The sequence below is a fragment of the Sinocyclocheilus grahami genome, unplaced genomic scaffold, assembly GCF_001515645.1.
Source record: "Sinocyclocheilus grahami isolate Dianchi unplaced genomic scaffold, SAMN03320097.WGS_v1.1 scaffold149.1, whole genome shotgun sequence".
NCBI lineage: Eukaryota > Metazoa > Chordata > Actinopteri > Cypriniformes > Cyprinidae > Sinocyclocheilus > Sinocyclocheilus grahami.
In genome coordinates this window covers 282,270-308,083 of record NW_015505328.1, presented here as the reverse complement: position 1 = coordinate 308,083, position 25,814 = coordinate 282,270, and the positions used below count along the sequence as shown (strand labels likewise).

The window sequence follows — 25,814 nt, the reverse complement described above, 5'->3', positions numbered from 1 at the left end:
AAATCACGTTGCATGATTCATTTTAATACTCTCCTCCCATAAATTTAAGGGAAACTCCTACAAATGCATATTCAATAAGGTTGAACGCGAAAATAACTGTCCACGCCTTTTTAGCGCTAATTCTTTATTGCACGTTTGTAGTCAATCCTGACAGTACTATTTCAACACCAGAAGATGGTTTGTGCTTGCACGAGCTGTTAGTAAATCTGAATCACGTTGCATGATTCATTTTAATACTCTCCTCCCATAAATTTAAGGGAAACTCCTACAAATGCATATTCAATAAGGTTGAATGCGAAAATAACTGTCCACGCCTTTTTAGCGCTAATTCTTTATTGCACGTTTGTAGTCAATCCTGACAGTACTATTTCAACACCAGAAGATGGTTTGTGCTTGCACGAGCTGTTAGTAAATCTGGCCCTTAATTTCTCAGAATGCGTTACCTGTGTTGACTTTCTCTGAATTACAATGAAGTAAATTCCTCTTCCTGTCATTCTAATTCAAATTCCATTTCAACTTCCTGTGGGTTGTGGCCGTTTTAATTCAAATTACGCATGGATTGAAAGGGAGCCAGTTCTTAGATTCTGAATTTTGCCCAACCCTGTACTAAAGCCACAGTGCTTGTCTATTCATGACACTATAATTCTCTTCATTTGGGGAGTTTGTTATCATATATTGATATGTGCTATTAATGGCAATTATTTTTATTAATTAATTAGCATATCATGTAATATGATAAGATAGGACTTAAATTGTTTAAATAAATGTTAAATGTTAAATAATAATTTATGTGCTGACTCTAATAGCAAGAAACTTCTTAAGGCCAATTAATTGCAAGAAACATCTTAAGACCAGTTTACACTGCAAAGACAGACACCAACCAACGGCAACAGACATATCCGTCAGTGTGTAACCCCCCCCCCTGCCTCTGTTGGCATTGGTCGCACTTGTTTTTCAGCGAATGAGCATCTTGGCATTTGTCATGTCTGGAATGTCTGTCAGTACAGTGTGAATTAGACTTTAAGAAAATGGTTATAACAGAAAACTTATTGTCACCTTAAGGTTCTCTTAAGTGTTTTTTTTTTATCTTCTGCTCAGGTACTCAGGGAGCAGCAGCTTGTTTCGGTCTGCATTAAGAATGTGAATGCATCTTGCAAGAATGAAATGCCTTATTGTGTTAAGTGTAAGACATCATTCAACCCCCAAAGCAACTAAATAAACACGGTAGCTTGCATGTACAGATGGTAGTGGTGTCAAATTCGCAAAACAAACTTCTCCTTCAAGCCTAAGTCATTTAGAGGTGAGCATGATAATGGAGAATAATCCAAGTTAAGTCATGTAAACTAGGGCAAAGATGTTGGCAAAGGGCCAGGGGAGCCAGCTTTCATAACGCCAATAAGAATTGCAAATGTGCAAATGGAGTTCTTCTACCAAACTTGCTTTTGATGACACAGCAAGCACTTTGCAACACGTCTTGCTCACTTTTCAGAGTAGGTCAGTTAGAAATAGAACTTGAAATCCGTATGTGGCCACAGGTTCTCTGTCATGCCTTCCCTGGAGTGGATGCCACATCTAATAAAGTCTTCCTTTGATGGTCACTCCTGCCACCATCCATTTAAACTGGTTGCAAGATTGTGGAAGCATGTTCGTACTGGATTCACTGTTCGCCTGAGGGAGTAATTATTTGGCTGGACTCTACGAGGTCTATGTCAAACACGATTCCTCAAGAATTTCCTTAACTTAATGCCATTAGTGCTACAGAAGCTCCAGCAAACAGTCTGTAATGAAGACAATGCCCTAATCTACGGCCTGCTTTGCTTAAGTTGGGCATTTCAAATGTCCTCTTAAATGTCAAACAAGCCCAACATTATGTTATAATCTTTTGAGCAATGTAGCCTTTGAATTGGAGAATTGGAAATATGAAATGAATCTAATATGGAGATCAAAGTTGTTGACATATCGGCGTAACAACATAATAAAATAAAGAATATCACATTATCAGTATTTCATAAACTGTAGCATAGTGCCTTGACTGAACAACGTTAGGTCTAAAATAATAGATTTCAGACTCAAACTCCGGCTTCGCTGTCTTTTGGATCTGTGCCTGCATGGGCTTTAGGCAAAAACAAGTTGACATGTAGTAGAAACACACACCATTGTCTGAATTTTAGGCAACAGAGTGGAATCTCAGAACCTCTTACTGAATATTTCAGTGCCAAACTGCCCATCACCATCTGTACAGGACAAGCAAGAGAGCACTCATTCTGCTTATAGTTTTTTAGTCAACACTGGAAAAATCATTTTAATTTGTAATCAGCAATTAACTAATTAAAATAAATATATTAATTAATTAATTAACAAAAATTACTAAAAAGAAGCAAAATTGCACAAGACGTTGAGACTTATTGTCAGAGATCCAAATTAAGGTTTTTTTTTTTACTTCATTGGCAACATTTTCTTGTTTTATGTATATTTGTTGTTTAATTCATTTTTAAAACAAGGGCAAAAACAATGTCAAAAGGATAAGAAAAAATAAACTTAATTCAAAAAGGTGAATGTTAAAAATCTTAATGACTGTGCAATCCTTTTTTTGTAGATAATTCAGTTCAATTGAATTTCAGTTTTAGGTGTGCTATCTATATTTAGTTTTTGGCAAACATTATACGTTTTAAGAAACTTGACTTTTTTGAGATGTGGAAGGAAAACGTCCATTGACTTTTGTTTTCAGAAAATGTTTAAAAACTAATTTTTAGTTGCAAATTAGTATTTTTTTATGATATTCTTGTAATTTAGTGTCATAATTATAAACACATAGGTTGTTGTGCAAAATTGTTTTACTGTTTTGCTATTCTTTTATTTGTTTACCTGTAACTAAACCAAATGAATTGTAAGTCATAAACATTCACAGGAAATGGTTTACTTCTGCATTGAAACATACAGTGGATAAAACTAGTGCTAACAGTCCATGCAAATAAACAGCACTATCTGTATTTTTCAAAGCAGAATTTCACTTTCACTTTTGCTCTAAAAATTGGTGAGCTGTTGCTAAGTGGAAAAAAAATCTTTTTTGTTTTTTATCTAGTTATTTTGGATACAGGAACATTGCAGTCTAATTGATAACCAAGCCAAATAAGCGTGAAGAGGTTCTCTGAACAGAATCATTTACAAGAACAGCAGGAAATCTGATTATATGAAATAAAAACTTGCTTTGACTGTAGAGTGGCTAATAATTTATTTGTATGATATTTCAGTTTTTCTTTTTTAATAAATCTGCAAAAATGTCAACAATTCTGTGTTTTTCTGTCAATATGGGGTGCTGTGTGTACATTGAGGAAAAAAAATTAACTTAAATGATTTTAACAAATGACTGCAATATAACAAAGAGTGAAAAATTTAAGGGGGTCTGAATACTTTCCGTACCCACTGTATATAAGCAGCCTAAGGGCACATAGAAGGGATTTTTGTTGTATAGATTATTCACAGAAGCTGAAATAACAAGCAAAGTTACCCCTGAGCAACATTGGCTCATCAAACCGCTCAATTTTAGAACATAAGCAGTATTTATCTCACCTCGTAGGTCATTTACAGTTTTCTTCTCGCTTACTAGAACGACTTCAGTAACTGTAAATAAAATAACTGAAATATACATTTTATTGTGATTGAGTTTTGTGCTTGCAGAGGTCATTAAGACCTGAAGTCCTAAGGCCACAGCTGATATTAGACACCCCCACCCTCAATCTACAAAAGAAAGTCTCCATTAAAGAAAATGCCATCCACTATTCATTGATAATGCAGAGGTTTTGTAAGAGTCCTTAGGGGTATAGAAGTCTTTAAAGGGTAAACGTCCCCAGGAGAAAAATATATCCGTAGCTCTAATGGCTCTCAGTGTTGCCATTACTTCTAGACAAGTGTAGCGTGCTTGGTCTCAGCAGAGGAGATTTATCCAAGAGTTATGTCAGAATTCACTCAGGAAGGCTTTCAGATGAAGTAATGGCCAGAAAGTGGCAAGTATTCTGCAAGTATTATTATACTTCTGCTCTGTTCATCATTTATCTTAACGGTTTTATTAGAGACAGTTGTTTAATGAAAAGCACAATCAAGTGGATCAACGAATTGTAATATGCATTAAACCATAAGAACACTATGATAAACCTGTGTGGCCCTGTTGCTGGTATAGTCTGAGATGTTATGTAATGTTGCCCTCACATGCCTGACAGTAAGAAGGTGAAGGTCAGTTTTATGGCAGAGAAATATGATAGTATCACTATTTCCTATCCGATAACAGATTGTGCACAGGATCCACGCTTGACTTTGATCCAGCTAATAATCTGACATCCAGGGTGGAAAACAATTACTGGAATCTATCCTTGACTAGATGGACATGGGGATAGGTTGCCAAGGGACTCAGCAGAGAGATAAGGTGGCAATGCAAGGACATGTCTGAGATCACATCAAAGATACCTGGAAGAGCCAATGTACATATAAAATGAAAGACAAAGTGGATTGAAAGCACTTTCACCTGGAGTTTTGATGCTGTAGCTTGTTGATTGTGTTTTGAAATCTTCGCTTAACTTTAACAGAACAAACAGGTGAAGGTGTGAGTCTGCAGCAACAAGAAAAACAAATGTTTGTGATGGCAAATCTTCGAACCCATCGCAAGTAGTTGGGTTTGAGTTGATGAGTTCCTTGCAGTGGGGATTTGAAGATTTGATTTGTACCCATCACGTCCTGTGGAGCTCAGTGAAGCAGTCATTTCCAAGAAACCATGAATATGTTGACCTTGATTAGCTGCTGACAGCTGCTCGATTTTTAAATTAATTAGTGTTTGAAAAGTGCTCTTAGCCCGAATAGGTGTTGAAATGCCTTTGTCAAATGTTAAATGACTAATTATAGATGTAAAATGTCAGTTCGGTGCCATAAAGAATTTGAGGAAAGTTTGGTTGGACAGGTAACAGACAGTAATTGCGGAAAGCTTGGTCTTTATTGCCTATATAGATGCATATTTGGGGTAGAAGGAATGCCGAACAGCTTCTTTTACAGTGCATTAGAATATACTGTATTTAGCATACATATGTGCATTTGCCAATACAGATTGCAGATGTTGCATCCAGGCTGTTGGTTGGGAATTATAATGAATGAGTTTGTGTTTTAATGTGTTTTCTGGTATGTTTATAGTCTGATCTTAGTTTTATTGATGGGATGGCGTACAACATTTTGTGCCATTTGCGATACTCAAGAAGCGATAAGCAAATTACTTGAGATGTCTAAAGTGTCATAAGTGATTGAAAGACATGATGAAACATAATTTGGGATAATAACTGGTGAAAAATGGCTTTCGTTTTCAAAACAGAAATGTGGCGCCATCAACATCATTCTGGTGTATAGCCCATTTCTGCCAAAATTTCTTATTAATGTATTACGATTTTATGTGAGTGTTTCTACTCAAGTTTATAATGATAGAACATCCAGTGTTAATGGGATGATGTGCCACAGCTTAAAAGAGTTGTGATTATGACTGGAGTTTAAGGTTAGATTTGTTTTCTTATAAAAAAAAAAAAAAGCAAAAAGGAAGTATTATGGCAATTAGCATTATGTGTAATTTCAGTGTGCTTTAATGTACCTTTAAAAGTGGTTTAATGTCATGTCATTGACTAAGGTCAACAGTCCTTTCCTCAGTTTTAATGTGTTGTCACTTGCAGAGCATCTCATTTGCAGGCCTCGTGTCAAATTATTTATTCAGCATAAACCTTTTGAGTAGAAACAGGTGCCAGAGCAAATTTCCATCTTCAGAATAATTTACTAAACCTTTGGATCTGGGTGTGTCTATGTCAATAGCATATTCAAATGAATGCTAAATAGGTTCATGTTGAAGGCTTTTCAAAATCAGTTTTCCATTGGTTTTTATTTATTTATGGTGATGGGCTGAACCAGTGGGTGGTTAATGGGTGCTCGGTAATGAAAGTGAGATTCCATTAGGAGTTGATAGAATGATTCCATTTTCAGCTGGATACTGTAGGTGTGTTATAATCACCTATCATTCTTAAACAGCTTCCTCCAGATATACAGGGGTGCATTCAGTTAAGTTAAAAAAAAGGGACCATCTATAAAAACTGTTTAAACACGTCAACTTCGAAATACTAAAGGGTGACTTTAAAGTAATGCTCTGGGTCTGTACATTTTAATTCTGGCATAATGTTGATTAGCACAGAAAATAATTTCAACTTGCTCTCATCCACCTTAAAAGTATTACCACTTCTAAAATGGTGGTTTAGGTGACTTTACAGCTCAAATACTATACAGGTTACATGCAAATCTTGAATAAGAATGCAGGCTTTGCATTACTGCTTTTCAACACTCTGGAATGTTGACCTGGTTTACTTGTGTTGTAAATGCTTTGCTGCAGCTGCGATTTGATTTAACAAAAAATACAGATTGAGTCAATTATATTCTGTATATCTAGCAACACTATGCCTCAAATATTGTCTAAAATGTATTGTTCCCAGAATGTATTGTTATTAATTCATGTTCTTTGTAAGTGTACTTTGAAATAAGGATGCATCTTAGGAAACAAGAGAAATGTGTAATTTTGTCAGTTTTGCTCCAGAGTGGGTTTAATACATGATTTTGATCTGCTACTTCTGACTTTTTACACATAAGACTTCAAATATTATTTAGGATGTAGTCAGTTTTATTTATTTATTTTTTGAGGATTTGATGGGCATTGGACTTAGATGATGTATCGTGTGTTTAGAATTTGGATAAAATCACTGCTTTTCTAGCTGTGTTACAAATGTTGGAACAGTGTTTGGTAAAAGATTATGTAAGGGTGGGCAAACATCGTATTTCATTCATATTCATAGGCTGCCTGAACTGTCAAATTTAGGCTCCTCTTGATCAAAAATTGAATATTTAGGAATGTATTGTATCTCTATAGGAAGTAGAGCCATTGTTGAATGTGCATTTGCATGGCTCTGTACAGTAATACTACATCTCAGATTTACACAAAGTTTAGAGCCCCAACATGTTCTCTTTTCCCTGTGACATTCATTTCAGTTAAAGAGACAAACAAGTACAGCTCTATTATGGAGGTAACAGTTGTTTTCTATGAAAATGTATAAATCTCATTTCCAATAATATCGCAGATGCTGTTTTAAAGTATAAAATGAAGGCTGTTGTTTGCTTATAGCTCCAAATGATTACATATGACAGAAGACTAATTTACTGACAGCAAATCACACTAATTTCATATAACACATTTTATGGAATTTCTCATTTCGTGTTACCGAGTTCTAGTCACTGTCACATCACTGCATCTGATGGCAAAGCCAGGGTTCATTTTCAGGTCGGTCTTCCCATATCTAATGTGATGACCAGGAATTGTTTGCGTTGCTTTGCACTCATTATGCATTTACTAGTTAGCTTGTTTAATGTCATGCACCATTCACAAAGGGAAGAAGAGGCATTAATGCAAAAAAAGCTTTTTCCACAATGTTTTAACAAATATTCAGAGTGGACTAGCTAATATTATCATCAACTTCATTATTATTATTATTATGAGCTTCTGCATTCCCAACAAGACTTCTGTTTGACCTTTGACATGCTGGGCTACATGCTTGTCTGGATTAGCCCTAAGGACCGTGCCATTTGTCTGCATGCATGTCAAACAGCCACTTTTCCCCCGTAGGAATACCTTGGCAGACATTTGTGGTCCAAAATACTTCACAGAAGCATTAGACAAAGTCTGCTTCATATCGAATGGTGTAGACATGCAGCGCAAGCTGAAATCTTCCCCTTGTCAAGGTTGACAACTGAACAGAAGTCCTGTCCCTCCACTCCTTTATTAATCTTTTTTTTCCTCACTTTTTCATTTTATGCCCTTGCCTTTTATTCAACACATGCCCATATTTTCTGTTTGCAGAGCACTTTGGAAATTGTTGACACTGCTATACTTTTCTGCTCTTCTCTCTCATGTGCTTGATGATGGTTTATTTTTCAATGCTTACAAGTTTATTTAAAACCTGTTTCACCTGATTTCATGTTTTTTTGTTTAATTTTTTCCCCTTTAACTAGTGAAAAGGTCTGTAGATTTCAAATCTAGAGGAGTAAAATTATTCCCTGGCAAAGACAACAGCAACAAGTTTTCTATCTGTGAGTCTACCCTTTGTTACTATTTTATGGTAAATCAGTGTTACTCGTTTGGAGTCGATTACAGCAAACAGTGACTGTAAGATCATTGCAAGATCATCTTGTGCTGATAAGCATTTATCTGCGAAATCACGGCTGAATTTCAGTTCCCACGAATATCTCACAAGCAGAAGTTTCCAGACGATTTAATTTAACCCCCCACTGAGAGTTATTTCCTCAAAAGCATGAATGGCAGTTTACCGTAAAATTGTGATTTGTACACCGCAATGAGGGAGTGACCTTGTGGCTTGCCGTATCTGCGCTCTTTTTATGCGCCGTGAATTCCTATCATTTTTATATCAACATCCAGTTTGCCGTAGCTGCTCTTCATTTTACTTGCAGAAACAAAGATTTGTTTTATGGCCTTTGGTCTATAAGGTTAGGTTTAGAAATTATGGATTTGTTTAAGTACAGAAAATGTTTAACCTTGCGAGTTATGTAGCAGACATCAGACATATACTGTATGAGCATAGTTCACTTAAGCAGAATCACGTAATTTAATTAAACAAGACAGTGACATGAAACTTAAATTCATGTTTCTTCACTTTAATGTTCTGACATGCACTCACATGTCTCTGAAACATGGCATTTTATTTCAATGACTACTTAGTTAATTCAGTATATGTTCAATTATTGAAACAGTTGCACTAAGATGGAGCCAGCCCTACAGATTTTAATAGCTCTTTCAGATCCCTAAAACAGGGGGTTTTAAACATTTTAGGCCAATAATCTCTAAATATAATGGTATATATTATTGTATGGAATAAATAGAATAAAAAGCCAGATATTTTTTTACATAAAAACCCATTTATACTGTGTGAGAAAAATAATAAGCATGAAATTCTAAAAAAAATAATAATAATAAATTATAATAATAATATATTTTTTGTTTTATGTTGCTTGTTTTATATTGTACTTAAGGGAAATATGGACAATTATGGAAAGTACTGAAAAGTATACTTATATTTAATTGAATTTACATTTTTACGCCCTTTGGGGGTCCCTGGACACCAGTTTGAAACCCCCTGCCCTTACATTTATTATGAATGTATCAACATACACTTTAAAATGGAGAAGGAAAGTTTGTTCTATAGTTAGAATACACTTTTTCCCCCCTGAAAGACAGTCCAGCATTGCAAATTAGCTGTAGATATGCAGTCACTTCAGCTTGAGATAAACTACAACAGCATGTATCCCACTGACCAAATATTAAACACCTGCAATGATCTTCAACAATGTCATGTTTGTTTTAATTGACTTTTTTTGGTTTGCTTGTGCTCTTCTTATTTTCCTTTGAATGTATTTGTGTTGTCAGAATGTACCATGTTTTTTCGATTTAGGTTCTTTTTTTATTGCTTTATTTGGGGATCGTTATCTGCTGATATTGCTTGCATGACCAATCTCCCTTGCCATTTCCAAACCAGCAGTCTCTCCGTCCGTCAACAGCACAACACAGTGAGCAATGTTTGCACCATGCGGTTCTGATCTAGTACCATTGTGAAAGTTATCAAGCTAGATTGCAGCTGTCAAACATGGGAAATATCCACTATTATGTTATTTTTCTTGTAACTTGCATATTGTTGTGAATAATGCACTGTAAGCAACCCTTCTATAATTTCAGGCCTTTTCCATTCTGTGTGAAATTAGCTTTTTACTTTTATAGCTATTGAGGGAATTTGAAGCAGTGTGGCCTTTTAGATGTAGAGTAAGGCTAGCAGAAATGTGGTTTAGCACTGTTTAGCACAGTGCTACTTTTTTAGACTCATAAGGCAAAGAATATGCAAAAACAAATGCGTAAAATTGCTTTCGGTACAGTTTAGCTTTGAATATATGGCTATGGGACTGTTATACTAAAGATACCCACTCACATACTTTATATTTATAGCGTATTGTCAAAAACCCCTGCAGGTTGGAGGTCTTTTGTTAGACTTTATAGTGCTGGGTGTAATGGTTTAAAGTGCTTCTGGCACTGTGTTGTTAATAGATCCCTATTAAAATGACCTTAAATTGAACTCTGGACTTCAGTTGTACTGCTTACATGTCAAGTGGAGACAAGAGAAGCCAAATAGAACAGCTAGTGACTCCTCTCTAATGCTTTTGGAATATGTTTTAAACATGTGCTTCTGAAAAGAGAGTCCATCTTGTTTCATTGTTAATGCAACTTGCCTTGTTGCATTTAAAATCTAGTGTTAGAAAGCAAATGATACTGAAGCGTAAAGAATTTTCTGTTAGGAACAAAATGTGTTCATAAATGCTGGTGTTCCATGACATCATGCAGTTAATAGAATTAAGATGTAACGTTTACAGTCGACTGAGCAATCATTGACCTTTTATGCTTTCTCTGTAGTTAGGTAGCAATATTTCAAGAGACTGTGATTATGTGAACACATAAGTGTTCAAATGCAGAATACAAAAAATTTCAATAAAAAAAATCTGTGCTATCATACATGTAGTTGCACAAAATGTGTGCCTGTTCCGCTCTCTAGGGTTCTGTCCTAATAATTATAATTAAATATTATTATTATTATCATACTTTGAGTAAATTTACCTTTCAGACCTATAAACAGCTCAGCTTAACTGTTTTCTAACTTTATTTAAAGTCAGATATCCCAGGTATTAGACATTCGTTTTCAATAATAAACCAAAACTGCAAAACTCTATGAAGGTTTATTTTTTAAATATTTATTTTTATATTTATGTGTCTAAGGCTGATTTTTATAGTGTTTTAATGATGAATTATGAAGGCCCATATAATTGGTTTTAACATTGTGCTAGTTTGAACCAGGTTTATCTGTTTTACAGTCAAACCAGCTGGTATATTTCTTTATTGGCTATATGGAAACACATTTTGTCAATAATTTGGCATGACATCATGAATGCACATGTCTACATTGATCATGCGGAAGTGAGTGCATGTGACTGCATGTTTAATAGCTTGTTCGCTTGCTCGCCCTGTTTATGTGTTCACCTGAACGCCCCATTTTTTCCTGATGCATGTTGGTGAGGTCCAAGAAAGGGCATGAAGCATTGAGTATTTATATAAAGCTATGTTTTATTTGCGATTCGTTTGTGCAGTGGCCACATGTGAATAAATTAACAATAAAAATGTCTATGTGATATGCTCATAAATATTTGATCAGAATTAGCTTCCTTATTCATAAGATTATGTAGAATACACTTTATACTGTGCAAGGTAGTGAATGTGATTCTGACAATGTCGTTTTTCTATTTACCTGCCAGTTCTTATCACAGAGTAAAGACAGTTTAGCTAGGGATGTGTGTGTTTTGAATTTATGAATGTTTTTGTGCTTGAATGTGTTGTGTGAGATACAGTGTCAAGAGAGTGTTTCATCAAGAGTGTTTGTGCGGCTATGTATTTGTCTGTGTGAATTAGAGGGATGCAGAGAAAGAGAGGCAGAGGGTAAGTTTGAAGGAATGAGAATAACAGGTCTCACAGAGAGTTCTGCTTCTCTGACTGTTGATTGAGCTCTAAAAGCCCTGTGGGTTTCATACTCCACTGGCCTTGAATGTGAGAAAAAAGGCAACTTTTCTAAACATAGCAGAGGGATAATTCTAAAGGAGGACTTGGGGAAAAAAATAAGTGCGCTAAAATAACCCTCAACTTCCACAGAAAGGCCTAAATTCTCCCAGGCTGATGGATGGTGAAAACTGCAACATGATGCTTCAGCTCCGAGCCCATTAAATGAAAACAGCAAGTTAAATGCCAAGACAGTCCCCTGACCTCAACATGTTTTGTTTTTTTCACACGGCCAGTTGGATCCTATTAGTTTTCTCCATTTTCTTTAACAAAATGCTGCTGTTTTTAAGCGGATGTGTTTTGATGTATGAAATATTAGAGAACACGTTTCTTAGCAACAGCACTTGTGCATGAAAAAGAGACTAATGTTGGGGTGTAACTAGTTTAGTTAATACCAAACTATCACTGTCCTGAGTTTTATTTACTAGTATTTCAGTACATTTTTATACGCAGTTAAGCTTTTTCAAAATAGTGTACTGTAGCTTTAAAAGTACACTGCAGCTGTAATATGTAAAAGAATAATAATAATTATTCTGACTGAAAGGCTTAATCACAAAGGTCAACTAAACAATACAGTATAACAAAAAAATCTAGTGTGACTATTTTAAATGTGCTTTTACTAACTTTCGGCACATTTCAGTTACCAGAGAGTTCATTATGTTCAGTTATAGTTTCAGCTGAAGGTAGAGGAATTACATCAGACTATAACTGGTCACAAATTCAATCAGGAGAATAAATGGTTCTGTAGAAATCATGACTAATTGACATTGAAAATAAAAGAAAATGGAGGAAATCATTAGGCATTTTACAAGGGAGGTGAGATAGGAGAGAGAGTTGTCTTGCTACAAAGACTTGAGAGGCATTTTGGGCATTTTAATCAATTTTAGTGGCTTTTTTTGTTTTAATCAGGACTGGCTCGCAACCAAAAGCAGGGCCAAATTTGATCAAGCTTTCTCCAAAAGGTATACGGTCAAGATATCAGTCAGCCCTTCCAAAGACAATATCACTGAATGCCTCATTACACAGTAAAATGTGGTCTAAAGTCGAAGCACAAAATTGAAACTTTAGTAGACAAGATGACTAGGATTGAAAAAAAGCTGAAGGCTTTTATGTAATTGTTTTTTTCAGAATAAGAAGAAAATCTACTGTTGTGTCAGTTTTCATATACAAGCAGAGTAAAATCCAGTACACTTGAAGGGCTCAAAGTATCACAGTGTTTGTTAGCTTCACAAGCAAGAAAATGTAACCTAAATCCCACGCATGTCTGTAAATACACCTTGCACATGTGTGCAGATATAACAATGTCACATTTTTGTGTGATTTTAACACATTCACAGTATTCCCACACTCAGTCATGTTATTGAATATTTCGCAATGTAGGCTGATTTTGAATCAAACATGCAAACTTTTTTTTCCTTGTCATTCACGGTTGATTTGTTTGTCTGTGGCCATTTTCAGAGACAAATCATTATTTGAATGGATGTTTGGACTGGTGACTGGTGAATTAGGAAATGAAAGGATAGACAGAGAGATAGATAGAGTGATAATATTAACCCAATCTCACATATTACAGACATTCATCAGAAACTGTCTGTTTTCTTCTGTCTTAAATCACAACATGTTAATTTTTTCATGTGTAGTTTTTGTTATTTGCTGTTGTCGCCACCGATATGAATTCACATTCATCACATCCTGGAATTTTCCATTCAGTTTCAACTCTGGCAAGTCAAGCTGTTTTTCCTGATTCCTGAGTTAAATAACCAATTTTTAGAGCAAGCAGCTGGAGACACCATGTTTTATTAGTTCCTTAGTAATACAAAATAATTTGAAAGCATCAATGGATAAATTACGCCATATAAGACACTGTGTATGTAATATTTTAGAATAAATGTTTGGACTTTATAGAGAGACATAAAAGTGTTAACGTAGTTGACATGAAATACTTTTGGGAAGTCTTGTAGTGTGACGTTATATACCATCTGAAACTACATTTTAGAAGAAAAAAAATATCCTTATACGTTAATTTACATATTAACCTAAAATCTTGATAAAAATCCATGAACTTGCATGCCAATTGGCAGGTAAAGTGGGAGTTGATTTGAAATAGTAAGCATGGATTAATAGCATGAATATAAATGATAATTAACTTAGTCACAGTGTGGGCTGAGTATCTCAATGTTCAAAGCTCTGCAAAATACAGGAAAATCACATTTTGACAATCTGTTGCTTTTGATGTTAGTCACAGTTTCACCCATGCTTTGACAAAATCAACCTTTGTATTGGTTTGACATTTGCATATGCTCCATTTTCCCATTGCACCTTTCCAGAACCTTTAATAGTTAATGAAGAAGCCAGATTGAACCTGTAAAAAGCATGAAAATGGATACTTGGAGGAAAAACAGGTTGAGGTGACTGACAATCTTTGCAGAAAAGTACATCATGTTTAAGTTAAAGTTCTAGCTGCTTTGATGTGAATTGCCGCTTTAAATGGGGCTAATTTTCAAAAAACATCAAGAACAATGTATCAGTCTGTCTTCCTCTACTTGTTTTTCCCTGTCTTTTTCTTGTTCTTTTTCCTCACAGTCACTCAATGAGCATGTTTAAAACGAAAAAAATCGTAAATAATGTAATACTGTATTTTCTCGTCTTTCCACTTTATCTTGTGCTGTCCATTTGTATGACATTAAATGTATGTCATTGCCTTTGACCTGTGGGATATATTCACAAAACAGTTGCAGAACTTTAGCACGCAATATTTCAAAAGAAAAACTAGAACTGCATCATGAGTATTTAAATTAAACCTTTTTTGTCCCAACATTTGCATAATTTAGTAAATTGCCACTAAAACAACAGAAACAGCGTGTGCAAATAAATTACAGCATCAGTAGGCATCCTTCAGTCTTAGAGAGTTCCTCGTCCTGTGGCAAGATAACACTTCTGGAGAGACAGGACATCTTGAGTTTCATTTAAATCCAGCAGGTGTTTGCAAGTTTGAATCAGTAAACAGAAATTAGAGGAAGCCATTGTTCCTCATCAGATTATCTTATTAAGAATCAAAAGTTTTGGGGACAGTTGAACAAATGCAAATGCATCCACTTAAGAACACGGTGATATGCACAACTACTGAGATGGTACAAAAAAATTAAAAAGTGTAAAATTCTGCATTTGCACTGTAGAGTCATTGGAGCTTCTTTAATAGTTCAGGATGCATAAAAAAGTGAGTGTCTTGAATACAGGGAGTCATTCTCATTTTACAGTGCTATGCTTGTGTGCATGCTGATGATAGTGAGTATTTCTGCATTATGTTGAGACCTCTCTTTGTAGTAATCAGCATATTTTAACTGCATGGTTTAATGCAATATTAATTGTGCATTGATTTTATCACACTATACACCTACAAGTGTGTGTGAAAAGGGCTGCATTTGAAGTCATATTCACTCAGTTGGAAAATGAGAGGTGACACGGTCCTCTCGGCCCCAGATAGAAAGTTATCAAAATTGCTCATCTTCAGACTAGTCACATGGCCCATGCCAACCACTCTAATCTTTAGTCTTAGCCTTTTTAGAGAATATATATATATATATATATACATACATATATGTTCTGCACAAGGGTTTTTGCAAGGGTTTTTTAATCTACTATTAATGCGACTGATAATAAAGTGTGCCCTCAATTTAGCATGAAAAGCTGTTAATACGGCCTGGGATTTAGCAGATACACCACTTTCGATGAAGTAGTGACACTCTTACAAAGCGACAACTGCGCTGAGAGACATTTGTGGGGATGTGTTAAGTTATCAATTAGATCATTTGAGGATGTGTGCATTGTGTGTCTTTGTCTGTGTTCACGTTTACATTCCACCTCCTCTAGTGTCAGCAGTTCTGTGAAACCGTTTGCATGAGACTTGCATGAGGATATGATATTTATCCGTATGTATGTGTCTAACGGCAAACTGTGCTCTGAATTCGCAGTAAACGAAGGAGGAATCAAACAGGCCTCCAACTCCTGTCCAGACCCGGGGGAACCTGAAAACGGCAAGCGCATTGGCAACGACTTTAGGTAATCACCCTTAGGTACTGTGTGTTCCGATAATGGCTTCGCGACAAGGTACCCGGTGACCGTTATTCCCGCATTCTCCACCAAGAAAGCCAGCATTAGATAATAATTCCATTCTTGTTGGTCAGTCGCAGCATTCTGATGTTTCCTAATATTCGCCATCATACATGCAGACAAAATACTGTAATATTGTTGCAGTGTTTGTCTTCTTGCTGTACTGATTGTTTTTTTTAGCAGAAGCTTTAAGATTATATGCAGACAAGTGAAATTATTTCATCTCAAGTCAATATTTAATGTCCACATACAGTATGGAATATTAGTTGTGTAATAACTGGGATAATGTACAGTCATTCCTTACATATTCAATTTGCCAAGAAGAGAAGAAACCTGTATTATGGATACAGTGGTTCTACATGGATACTTGTCATTAATATTGTAACATCTGAATATCTTCTAGAAGTGTCCTCTGTTTAGCACTCCCAGAGCATATAAATCATGCTCTCCATACCAGGCTCTTCCAAGACTTTCCCAATGTCATGCTAATACCAACTGCACAGGGAAGCTGACGATATGAGCATGGCTTTACCGCTAATTAGGGCTAGTCGATTCAAAGTGTGACTGATGTTATTTCAGCTTTTTGTGTAGCATGGCTTTAGGATTGCAATAAAACCCCAGCGAATTCTGCGGGAGCGTTTGATGTTTGTTAGCAGAGGGTTTTACACATAAGATCGTGCAACATGTTGTAAAAGAACTGTTTGCGGTTTCCTCAAATGAAGGTGTAGGATTGTCAAAATGTGAATGTGTCGGTGCTTGCTGAGTGGATTTCTTGAGTTCTGCTCAACCACAGGTTGAAGGAATGGAGGAAGCTTCAAACTAGACTTTTAAAAAGTATCAAGAAGCACCACAGTATTGATTGTACGCTAGCAAAGAGGATAAGACACTCTTTTGATATCCTTTCATTTATTTATCCCCCTCTTGTGCATGCTGCAATACTTTTCTCTCAAACTTCTTTGTGTACGTGCGTTGCGTGCTTGCGTAGAACTGAGAGTAGATGGCATATTTCATTTGAAATTTGACATTTTTTGGAAAGACGAACAGTATTTTTCTGTGGCGTCTTGCATGAATGACTGCTACCGTGGTACATAACCCACTGAACTGTGCTTTTAGCTATAAAAGCCTCATTTCCATGTGCATCAAATTAAATATGGCATTCACCCTGATTATTCAGTTGTGCCTAATGGATTTGTGTTGGATCTGATTTGTTTGTCATCCTGTGTGTGTGCACGCGCACATATGGGTCCTGATCCCTACAGTATTGGTGCCACAGTCCAGTTCACCTGTGATGAAGACCACGTTCTCCAGGGCTCCAAAAGCATCACTTGTCAGAGAGTGGCGGAGGTGTTCGCGGCATGGACTGATCATAGACCTGCTTGTAGAGGTGAGTCTATTACCTGCAACCACACTGAATATCTGTGTATGTTTCCGTTTAAATTCAAGAAGTGTTAATCAGATTAATGTTAGACGGTGGTTATCGGTGGTCTAGTCCTGCAGTTTAAAGTGGTGTACTGCGTGTACTGTAAAAAGAGATGTTTACAAGAATGTTCACGCTGCTTTTTGCCATACAATGAAAGTGGATGAGTACCAGAGGCTGCTCTAAAAGGTTCCAAATAAAGCATCATAAAATTGGCGTATATGATTTGTGCACTGTATTCCAACTTTTATGAAGCCACACAATACACTCTCAGAAAAAAAATGTGCAAAAATCGTACCTTTAGGTGTACAACAGCTAGTGACATAGTACCTTATTTACCCTTTAAAAGGTTCATAGTAGTACCTTAAAGGGATAGTTCACCCAAAAATGAAAATTCTGTCATTAATTACTCGCCCTCATGCTGTTCCAAACCTGTAATACCTTTGTTCATCTCCGGAACACAAAGATAAGATATTTTTGATTAAATCAAAACATTTAAAAAAAAAAATGTATCTCAATTTGTGTTCTGAAGATAAAAGAAGGTCTTGGAACGACAGTTTGGAATGACGTGAGGGTGAGTAATTGATGATAGAATTTTCATTTTTGAGTGAACAATCCCTTTAAGGGTACATATTAATACTCTTAAGCAGAGATGGGCACTCGAGTTAGTGACTCGGACTCGAGTCGCACTCGAGTCACATTTTTATAGACTTCAGACTTGACCTGAAATGACTCCAGACTTGACTCGACTCGAGGAAAAGGAATATATTAAAAACAACTCGAGTCTTTTATCCTTAAATACTTATACAACTGATATTCAAAAGGCGGACCGCATCCATACCCCAGCATTCAGCAGCACCATTTAATGTGAGCAGCGCATCAAAACAGCGGAGCTGATCACATAACATATCCTCTAGTATTTTTATCTAAAGCTAAATGCACTTTATTCAAGCCCTTCAGCTCCGTGCACTTTCTCTCTCTCACTCCGGATGCGTTTAAGAGCTGCGATGACGTGGTTATTTTAACAACAGAACAGAAACACTGTAAGCAGCAAAATGATTGGTTACTTTCACTAAAACACAGCAGGGAAAAAAAAAACAATACTGCAAATATAGTTATTTTTCTTACTATCTATTTATCTATCTATAGCCTATGACTCTGACTGTTCTAACCAGATGTGACTTTCTGATCTAGTATTATTAATTAGAATCATGTAATGATAATTTGGAAAATTGTTGTTAGATGGCTAGGATAGGACTTAAACTTTGAAACTGCTAGTTATCTTTTTTTCTGCTCGAGATGAGAACGTTTTGATTATTGTAGCTACATTGTTTTTAGCAGATAATGCTTTTAAGTAAAATATTAAAAGAGTATAGATTTCAGGAGGACAACCCTGAACAGAAACAGTTTTTTTTCTGTCACATGGCTTCACATGTGTCTAGATGTAAAAATACAATACATGTAAAAATTAAAAATTATTATTTTTTTGTCCGGACCTCTGCTTGGAAGAAAATATAGAGGCCTCACCTCTTGGAACTTTAATTGAATACCCCTGACTTATATTATAAATAAATACTTTATTTGTATGGTTGTGTAATATGTGTGTCACATATTTCCTTGTGTGTCATGGTAGATCAGACTCTTATTATAGAATTTGATTACAGAAAAACTTTTTGAACATGGTAATGGATTAATAGCCTACAAATAACAGGCAGGATGTATGTTAACCTTACATCTTAAAACCTCTTCTTCTTTTTTTTTACACAAAGCAGATCATAGATTATATATTTTAGGGATTTTCCCTGCTTTACATACTTTTGGCCAATAAACCCAGTGATATCAGCGTTGGTTGCCATGCAACAAAGAAGCCTGTTCGACTTCCTGGGGTGTTACGCATTCCGGGGGGAAGGGTCCATGGGTCCTCATATGGCTTGTTAACTGAGGTTACAGAGTATTTGTCATATAAAAAGAGAATATATAGTGTGTTGGATTGGTCCAGACGCTACACCAAAGACTCGAGACTTGACTCAGACTCGAGCGATAAAGTCTTCAGACTTGACTCAGATTCCAGGTTAAAGACTTGTGAACATCTCTGCTCTAAGGTACTAATATTCACCTTTTAGGGATAGATAAGATACAAAGTTGTCCCTTTAAGGGTACTGCCTCAGTGAAAAGGTATACATTTTGAATATATTTTTTTCTGACAGTATAGCTTTGCCACAGACTGAAATTAGAGTTGCAAAAAAAATTTTTTTTGCCCTCAAATCTCAGTTACGCATATTCTGATATGACATGTTTCACTTCAGTCACGTGACAAGTAAGAACCTATGGGTTTAGCATTGCTGACATCAAACAAATCTCTGCACACAATATTTAAATATGCACTTATGCACATTAAGCAGCTAAACCTGGCCACCATTCACTTGAATTGTATGAAAGAAGAGCAACTTGAATATTTGACTTAAATTTCCTTCTGAGTTCCAGAGAAGAAACTAAGCCATACGGGTGTGAGGGTGCGAAAATTATTTTTGGGTGAACTATCCTTTTAAGATTAAACCTACACAGTCTCTATATAGGTTGTCAGCCTCTCTTATGAATGTGGGTCAGCCATCGTGAAGATATATTTGGTCTAAATACTTAGTAGGATTAATTATTGCTAGAAGGGTAGGTTAGAAGGGGTAATATTAATTAATTCCGGGAGTGTTTGCAGTTGTCTTGTGACAAGCTTGCTAATCAACTTTTTTTTCTGCTGGATCTGATAGTATTGCCATGGCAACTAGTAAAATTCAGAGCAGAATTTGCATGCCAGCAGTGACTTCTAGCTTTTCACAGCCCTAATGGCTTTAAGTGTCAGTTGGCTGCCCTGGGCAAGCAAACAGGAATTGAACTGTCTCCATCATTCAGGAGGACACTTTAATTATAGCTCAAAATGAAGTGGGGTGACACGGACACTTTCGTCAGCATTTAGGGATCACTGGATGTTCTGTTTTTTTACTTATTTTACTTGTTAATTTTAAACACTTATCATTAATTAAACAAGCACAATATGAATTCATTTAGCCGTAGCATTAAGTTAATTATCATCTCTGTTTTTAGTGTTTATTTAAAACAAGGGCATCTTGCTATCATTGTAGTCTCCAATCTGTTTGTTAGCAGCTTGCACAGTCTTTTATTGTTCAGCTATCCAGAAGAAGTGACTAGCCAGTTTTAAATCCCAGTTGCGCAGGGGTGGGAACGTTGTAAAACTGCACAAATGATGTGTTTCCATGCAATGTAATTTACATAATTTCCTTTTCGGAATATTATCATGTATTAGCCTGCATTGTTTTGACCTGTGCAGTGGCTTATGTTAAGCTACAGAATTACTATGCATGTAAAATTATAATTATTTTAAACGACAAGGTTTATAAATGGCTTTTATTGACGTTTTAGTTTATCTTGCATGTTTTTAATTAGATGTAAAATATTAAACTGGATATAATAGCATGGGATATTACTCTGTCATATGGTCATGTTACTATGTGCCCTGCCTATGTATTTAATTAAATTACAGTAGACTTTTTCCCAGTGACCAGTCTCTCTTAAAACGTCGTCTTTTCAGTCACAGCTGTGGATAGCCACTAATGAAAGGGGGCTTGCATGTTCTTGTGCTGCCATCAGCCAGTCAGGCCGTCATTTTTCTCCAATTCCAGAGTAGTCACATTGGCATTTACTACTCAGACTATTGGCTCAAAAACGTCTGTCTGGAACAGAGAGTGCCTGTGAGCAAAGATGGCAGATTTGAACCTTCCAGAGAGCTCTGCACTAGCCAAGCAACTGCCATTGATTTGAAAGCGAATGCTAACATACTCTGCATGTGTTATGGACCTCTATGAGCAGAAACTAGAGAGTGCGACGCCAAGTGGCCACCTAGGGAAATCACAGGGGATATATTACAATTTACAGTTTGTCATAGCAGTTCATTTTGTGTTTATTTATCTGCAGATAGAAAAAGACAGATAATTGAACAACTTGTATTGTGTATTGAGTCAAGTGCAGTAATTCTTGCCTTTTGAAATTAGAAAAGGCAATTGGTCTAGTTGTAGAAGAACGGGTGCCCTTATATAGGTGGTATTGTTTCTGAGATGGACTATTAATGTGAGTTTGTGTTTGTTTGGATGAGTTTAGTATGAGTTTTGTGGCTTAAAGACTCCAGCATGCAGGAAAATGAAGGTGTGAAACAGTGTTCGAGGTTTAATGATGTAATTGATCATTCTGGGTGGCGATTGTTTTTTTTTTTTTTTAGAATAGCCTGTTCCAATGTCTTGGAGTCCCCTAATCTTTATGTTTGGTGCTGACTTGGCCCATTTTCCCTGCAGAGGTCAGATTCAATGTCAGGAAGTGTAAAACAGCAAATATGGCTGGATATACAAGGGCTACATAAAGGTGGCTGTTTTATGTGTTGCAATGGGCAATTATCTTGATTCTTAGAACTAAAAGCTGAATTATACGTATATATATATTTTTTTCCCTACGGAAAAATGGCAGTGTTCTTGAATTAAAAGATTTGGTAGTGGTAGAATCACAGTAGGCAGTCAAGTTAATGTGCTTTTAAACCAAAGAGGTAGAAAAATAGGTACAAGAGGAAGGAAACTGGTAAAGTGTTTATCTGGTCCTTGAGTTTGTTTGGCTGAGTGGTGTATGGTATGGATTTTTAAGTGATTATTTCTGTGGTTACATTGTTACGAGATGAAGTGGAACCAAGTGACTTTTCTTTCTCAATGAATCACTGAGTCATTCATACAAATGATTTGTTCATTAACAGGAGCAAAACAAGTCTGAAACTGCATACACTCTTAGCAGATACTTATTTTTAATAAGTAATTACTTCATACTACATTCGTCATGTCATGTTGTCATGTGACCTACCAGTGTCAGTTGCACCGCTTCACTGCCATTCGCAAAACCTCTCCAGTGACCGCACGGGATAGTAAAGTGATCATTTTTGTTGGCAGACCACAAATAGACAGAATAACTGACAATATTGTCTAAAATTTAATAGTACTATTGTAAGTTACTAAATGTTAAAGGGATAGTTCACCCAAAAATGAAAATGTTATGTTTACCTCTAATACACCACTATGTCCAACTGTCTTTGGCCGTGTGCACGGCATCCGGTGCGTGAGGTGTGTACGCGCTCTGGCGTAGTTTATGTTAATGGATGTGTTGATATCCAGCCGAAGATCAATCAACCATAACTTCAGGCGAGCAGGCTCAGAAGTTGGTAATACGTGGAAAGTCACCACTCCCGAATGAGTTCGCACGAGAGAACGTAATCTTTTAGTTTTAAGTCCGTTTGAACAATCCGGATAAGCGCAAGTAAGTACCATTTTGATTAGCCGTCGTACCTACAATTTTTGTGCACTGTGTAAACAATGAGTGACGTATATGCGTGAGAGATCACTTCCGGCGCTTGCGTAAACTACGCCAGAGCACGTACACACCTCACGCACCGGATGCCGTGTGCGCGCCCAAAAACAGTTGGACATAGTGGTGTATTAGAGGTAAAAAATGATATAAATACTGTTCGGTTTCTGGCACAAACAAATCGTTTCGTGTCTTAGGACATCAATGTGTCGTCACGAGCCGCAGGGTTCAATTTGGATTTGTCTGTGCATGTTTTTTTTACTCTCATAGATTTTGTTACCATTGCCATGAGTTATACGATTGATAGACTGCAACGGTTAAAGTTAAAAATCATCATATGTGTTCTACTGAAGAAACAAAGTCACCTACATCTTGGATGCCCTGGGGGTAAACAGATGAACATCAAATTTAAATTTTTGGGTGAACTGTCCCTTTAACTTCTTGCTTGCAATGTTGAACTATTACAATATTGCGCAATTGTGCCAGCACTCTTGCTCATATGGTTTTACTTAAATTTACCTTTCTATAAAGCTTGTAGAGGGGTTTTTTTTCAGATGTGAACAATTTATATCCTTAGTTTAGTTTTGTCTCTCTTTTTCTCTTTACATTTAGCTTTGATTGTAATAAACGTCAGTCTAACGCAAGCAAGAGTTCTTGTCATTGTTATGTGAAGGTGGGATAAAAAGTGACAGGCTATCGTTGGCCAAGTAATGAATTGTTTGCTCATCCTGTCCTTTAATTTTATAGATAATTTCTCTCTGGCTGCTTTGCTACAGGCGAGAGAGCCAAGCCAAGGCCGTTCATTTAGCAAGCCATAATTGAGCTGTCAGGGAAGGCACAAGCATGCGCAGATATACGTCACTGTGAGAACTGATGTAGCTTTCTGGACCACTTCCCTGAGCTCTTAAATCGCAAGCTTGTCCATAAGTCGTTGTCGCTAGTATGTAATAACAGTACAACAACACTGAGACCTAGCGACAGGAATAACAGCAGGGATGGACTTGTGAATTGTTTATGGACACTCTGTGTGCACCGCATCAGTGTTGTAGCTCTTAGAATCGCGCGTCTAGAGAAAAGTGGGAAGGACTTAGAGACATTATGAGATGAGATAACATGATGGGGAGAGAGATACAGAAGGTAAAACAAACAGTAGAAGCATGTACTGTCATTTATTGTCCAATAAAAAGAACAAAAAGACTGAAAAACACATCAGAGAGCAGTGTTTATCTTGTCAACCAAATTAGTACTGAAAATGTTTGTTGACAAAATGTGGGCTAGCATTTTAATCAAATGATTTTAATTAAAAACATTGATTTAAAAATGTTATATACACCATTTACAAGCATTATTATTGATGTTGAAAAAATAGTTGTGCTGCTTAATAATTAACATTTTACCCTTATATAATTAATGTATTTTGATTTCATGTAGCATCGTCTCAATTGGTTTGTGCTGTCTAAAGCCATAAAAACAAATGGGCACAGAATACAGAAATACAAAAAATATTATCGATATACCTATACCATTTCATTATACGAGAATAAAATGGATTAACGTCACGATTGTTGCTCGAAATGGCCTATGAATAAGTTTGCATAATTCGGGGCAAAAATCGAACCCATCGCCGTGCCGCTCACTTGAAGGTAAAAATCATTGTCAAAACTAAAATAGTTGCATTTTAAAACATAAGAGGCCATCTTGACTAGGAAGTCCGAAGGTGGAAACGAAGCCTCATCACGTTCCGCAAGATAATATCCTCTGGGCATTAAGTCCCTTTTCATGAGTAATGTTGGTGTACAAACACAGAGATCTTATTAATGAAATATGTGGAATCTCTAATGTAAGAAAGTAATTTCTGCACAAATGGTTTAATAAAGTAATCCACATATTGAGACAAAGGAGATGGCTGCAATATAACAAAGAGTGAAAAATTTAAGGGGGTCTGAATACTTTCCGTACCCACTGTATCTATAGTTTGTGCCACTATAGAGTGGCCAGGAGGATCAACCAATCTTTTTGGGGATTTTCGAAAGAGTATAGAAAACGGGCATAATTGGATACTTACAATATAAAAAGTCAAATTCTGATTGTGATATCCAACCATTAGTTTTGGCATTGTTTAAAAAAAGACACCACTTCAGATTGATAAATTCTAGTAGGATCATGAGGTAGTTTGACATAGAACCTCATATTTTGTAATTGAGAAAGGACCTCTTGTTTATATTCACACGTATCTTGTACCACAATTGCACCCCCTTTATCAGCAGGTTTTATAATAAGATCCGGATCAGACATAAGTTCATTTAGAGCAGATCTCTCATTAAACAACAAATTATGCATATGATTCGTGTTTAAAAATATGCAGAATCTTGTTCTACCACACGACAGAAAGTATGAATCGTGTGATTGGACACAGTCGGACAGAGAGGTACTGCTAGGTCTGAACGGAGTCTTAGGTAAAGAACAGGGAGCTGATTTAGAAAAGAAGTAACGTAATTTTAACTGTCTATAGCATTTAAACAGATCCACTTTAAGGCCGAACATATTCACACCACTAGTAGGAACAAATGATAGTCCTTTAGATAACACACCAATTTGATAATTGATCTGTGCTTATGAGTATTATAGTCACTCACACCACTGGTTTTAGTAGTCGAGGCATGGTCCCATGGATATACCTCATTCCGGACATAATCCTCAGTGTTACGTTTGTATTTCTTCAGTTTAATCTCTTTTAAATTCTCACAATACTGTCTCCTTGATATCCATTGATACTTGTTCTATAATCAAAAGCATCAAGTCTAGAGAAAATTTGTTGGGGATCTCGCTCCATTTTTTAAAAAAAAACTCCTTGTTACCGCATAGCTTCTCTTGGAATTCTTTTATTCCTCCAATATTTGCTCAACAAAAAGCAAAGATTTTATTTGTCAAATTTGCTTGGTTTGCTACATTTTGCACATTGATTGTCAACTAAATTGTTGAATGAACATAAAACTAGATATTGAACAAAAATCTGTTCATAAATCAGTGCTTTAGAAGAGTAAGATGGAAGGATGTTGCGTTTGTTTAACCACAAATAACTTGTAGCCAAGGGTAGAAATCATCCTGTGATACGCAAGTAACTTGCTAGCTGTGTCAGATTTGTGTTAAGGAGTGCCT

At 36.2% G+C, this 25,814-nt stretch overlaps 1 protein-coding gene across 1 annotated transcript in view; it reads left to right on the top strand.

Moving 5' to 3' along the window:
• csmd3b (CUB and Sushi multiple domains 3b) overlaps positions 1-25,814 on the top strand; it is a 441,168-nt gene that overhangs the window by 220,741 nt on the left and 194,613 nt on the right. The window contains exons 7-9 of the mRNA XM_016281251.1: positions 8,071-8,148; positions 15,694-15,781; positions 17,092-17,216. Of these exons, the coding sequence (XP_016136737.1) occupies positions 8,071-8,148; positions 15,694-15,781; positions 17,092-17,216 (291 nt within the window). The remainder of the gene's footprint in view (positions 1-8,070; positions 8,149-15,693; positions 15,782-17,091; positions 17,217-25,814) is intronic.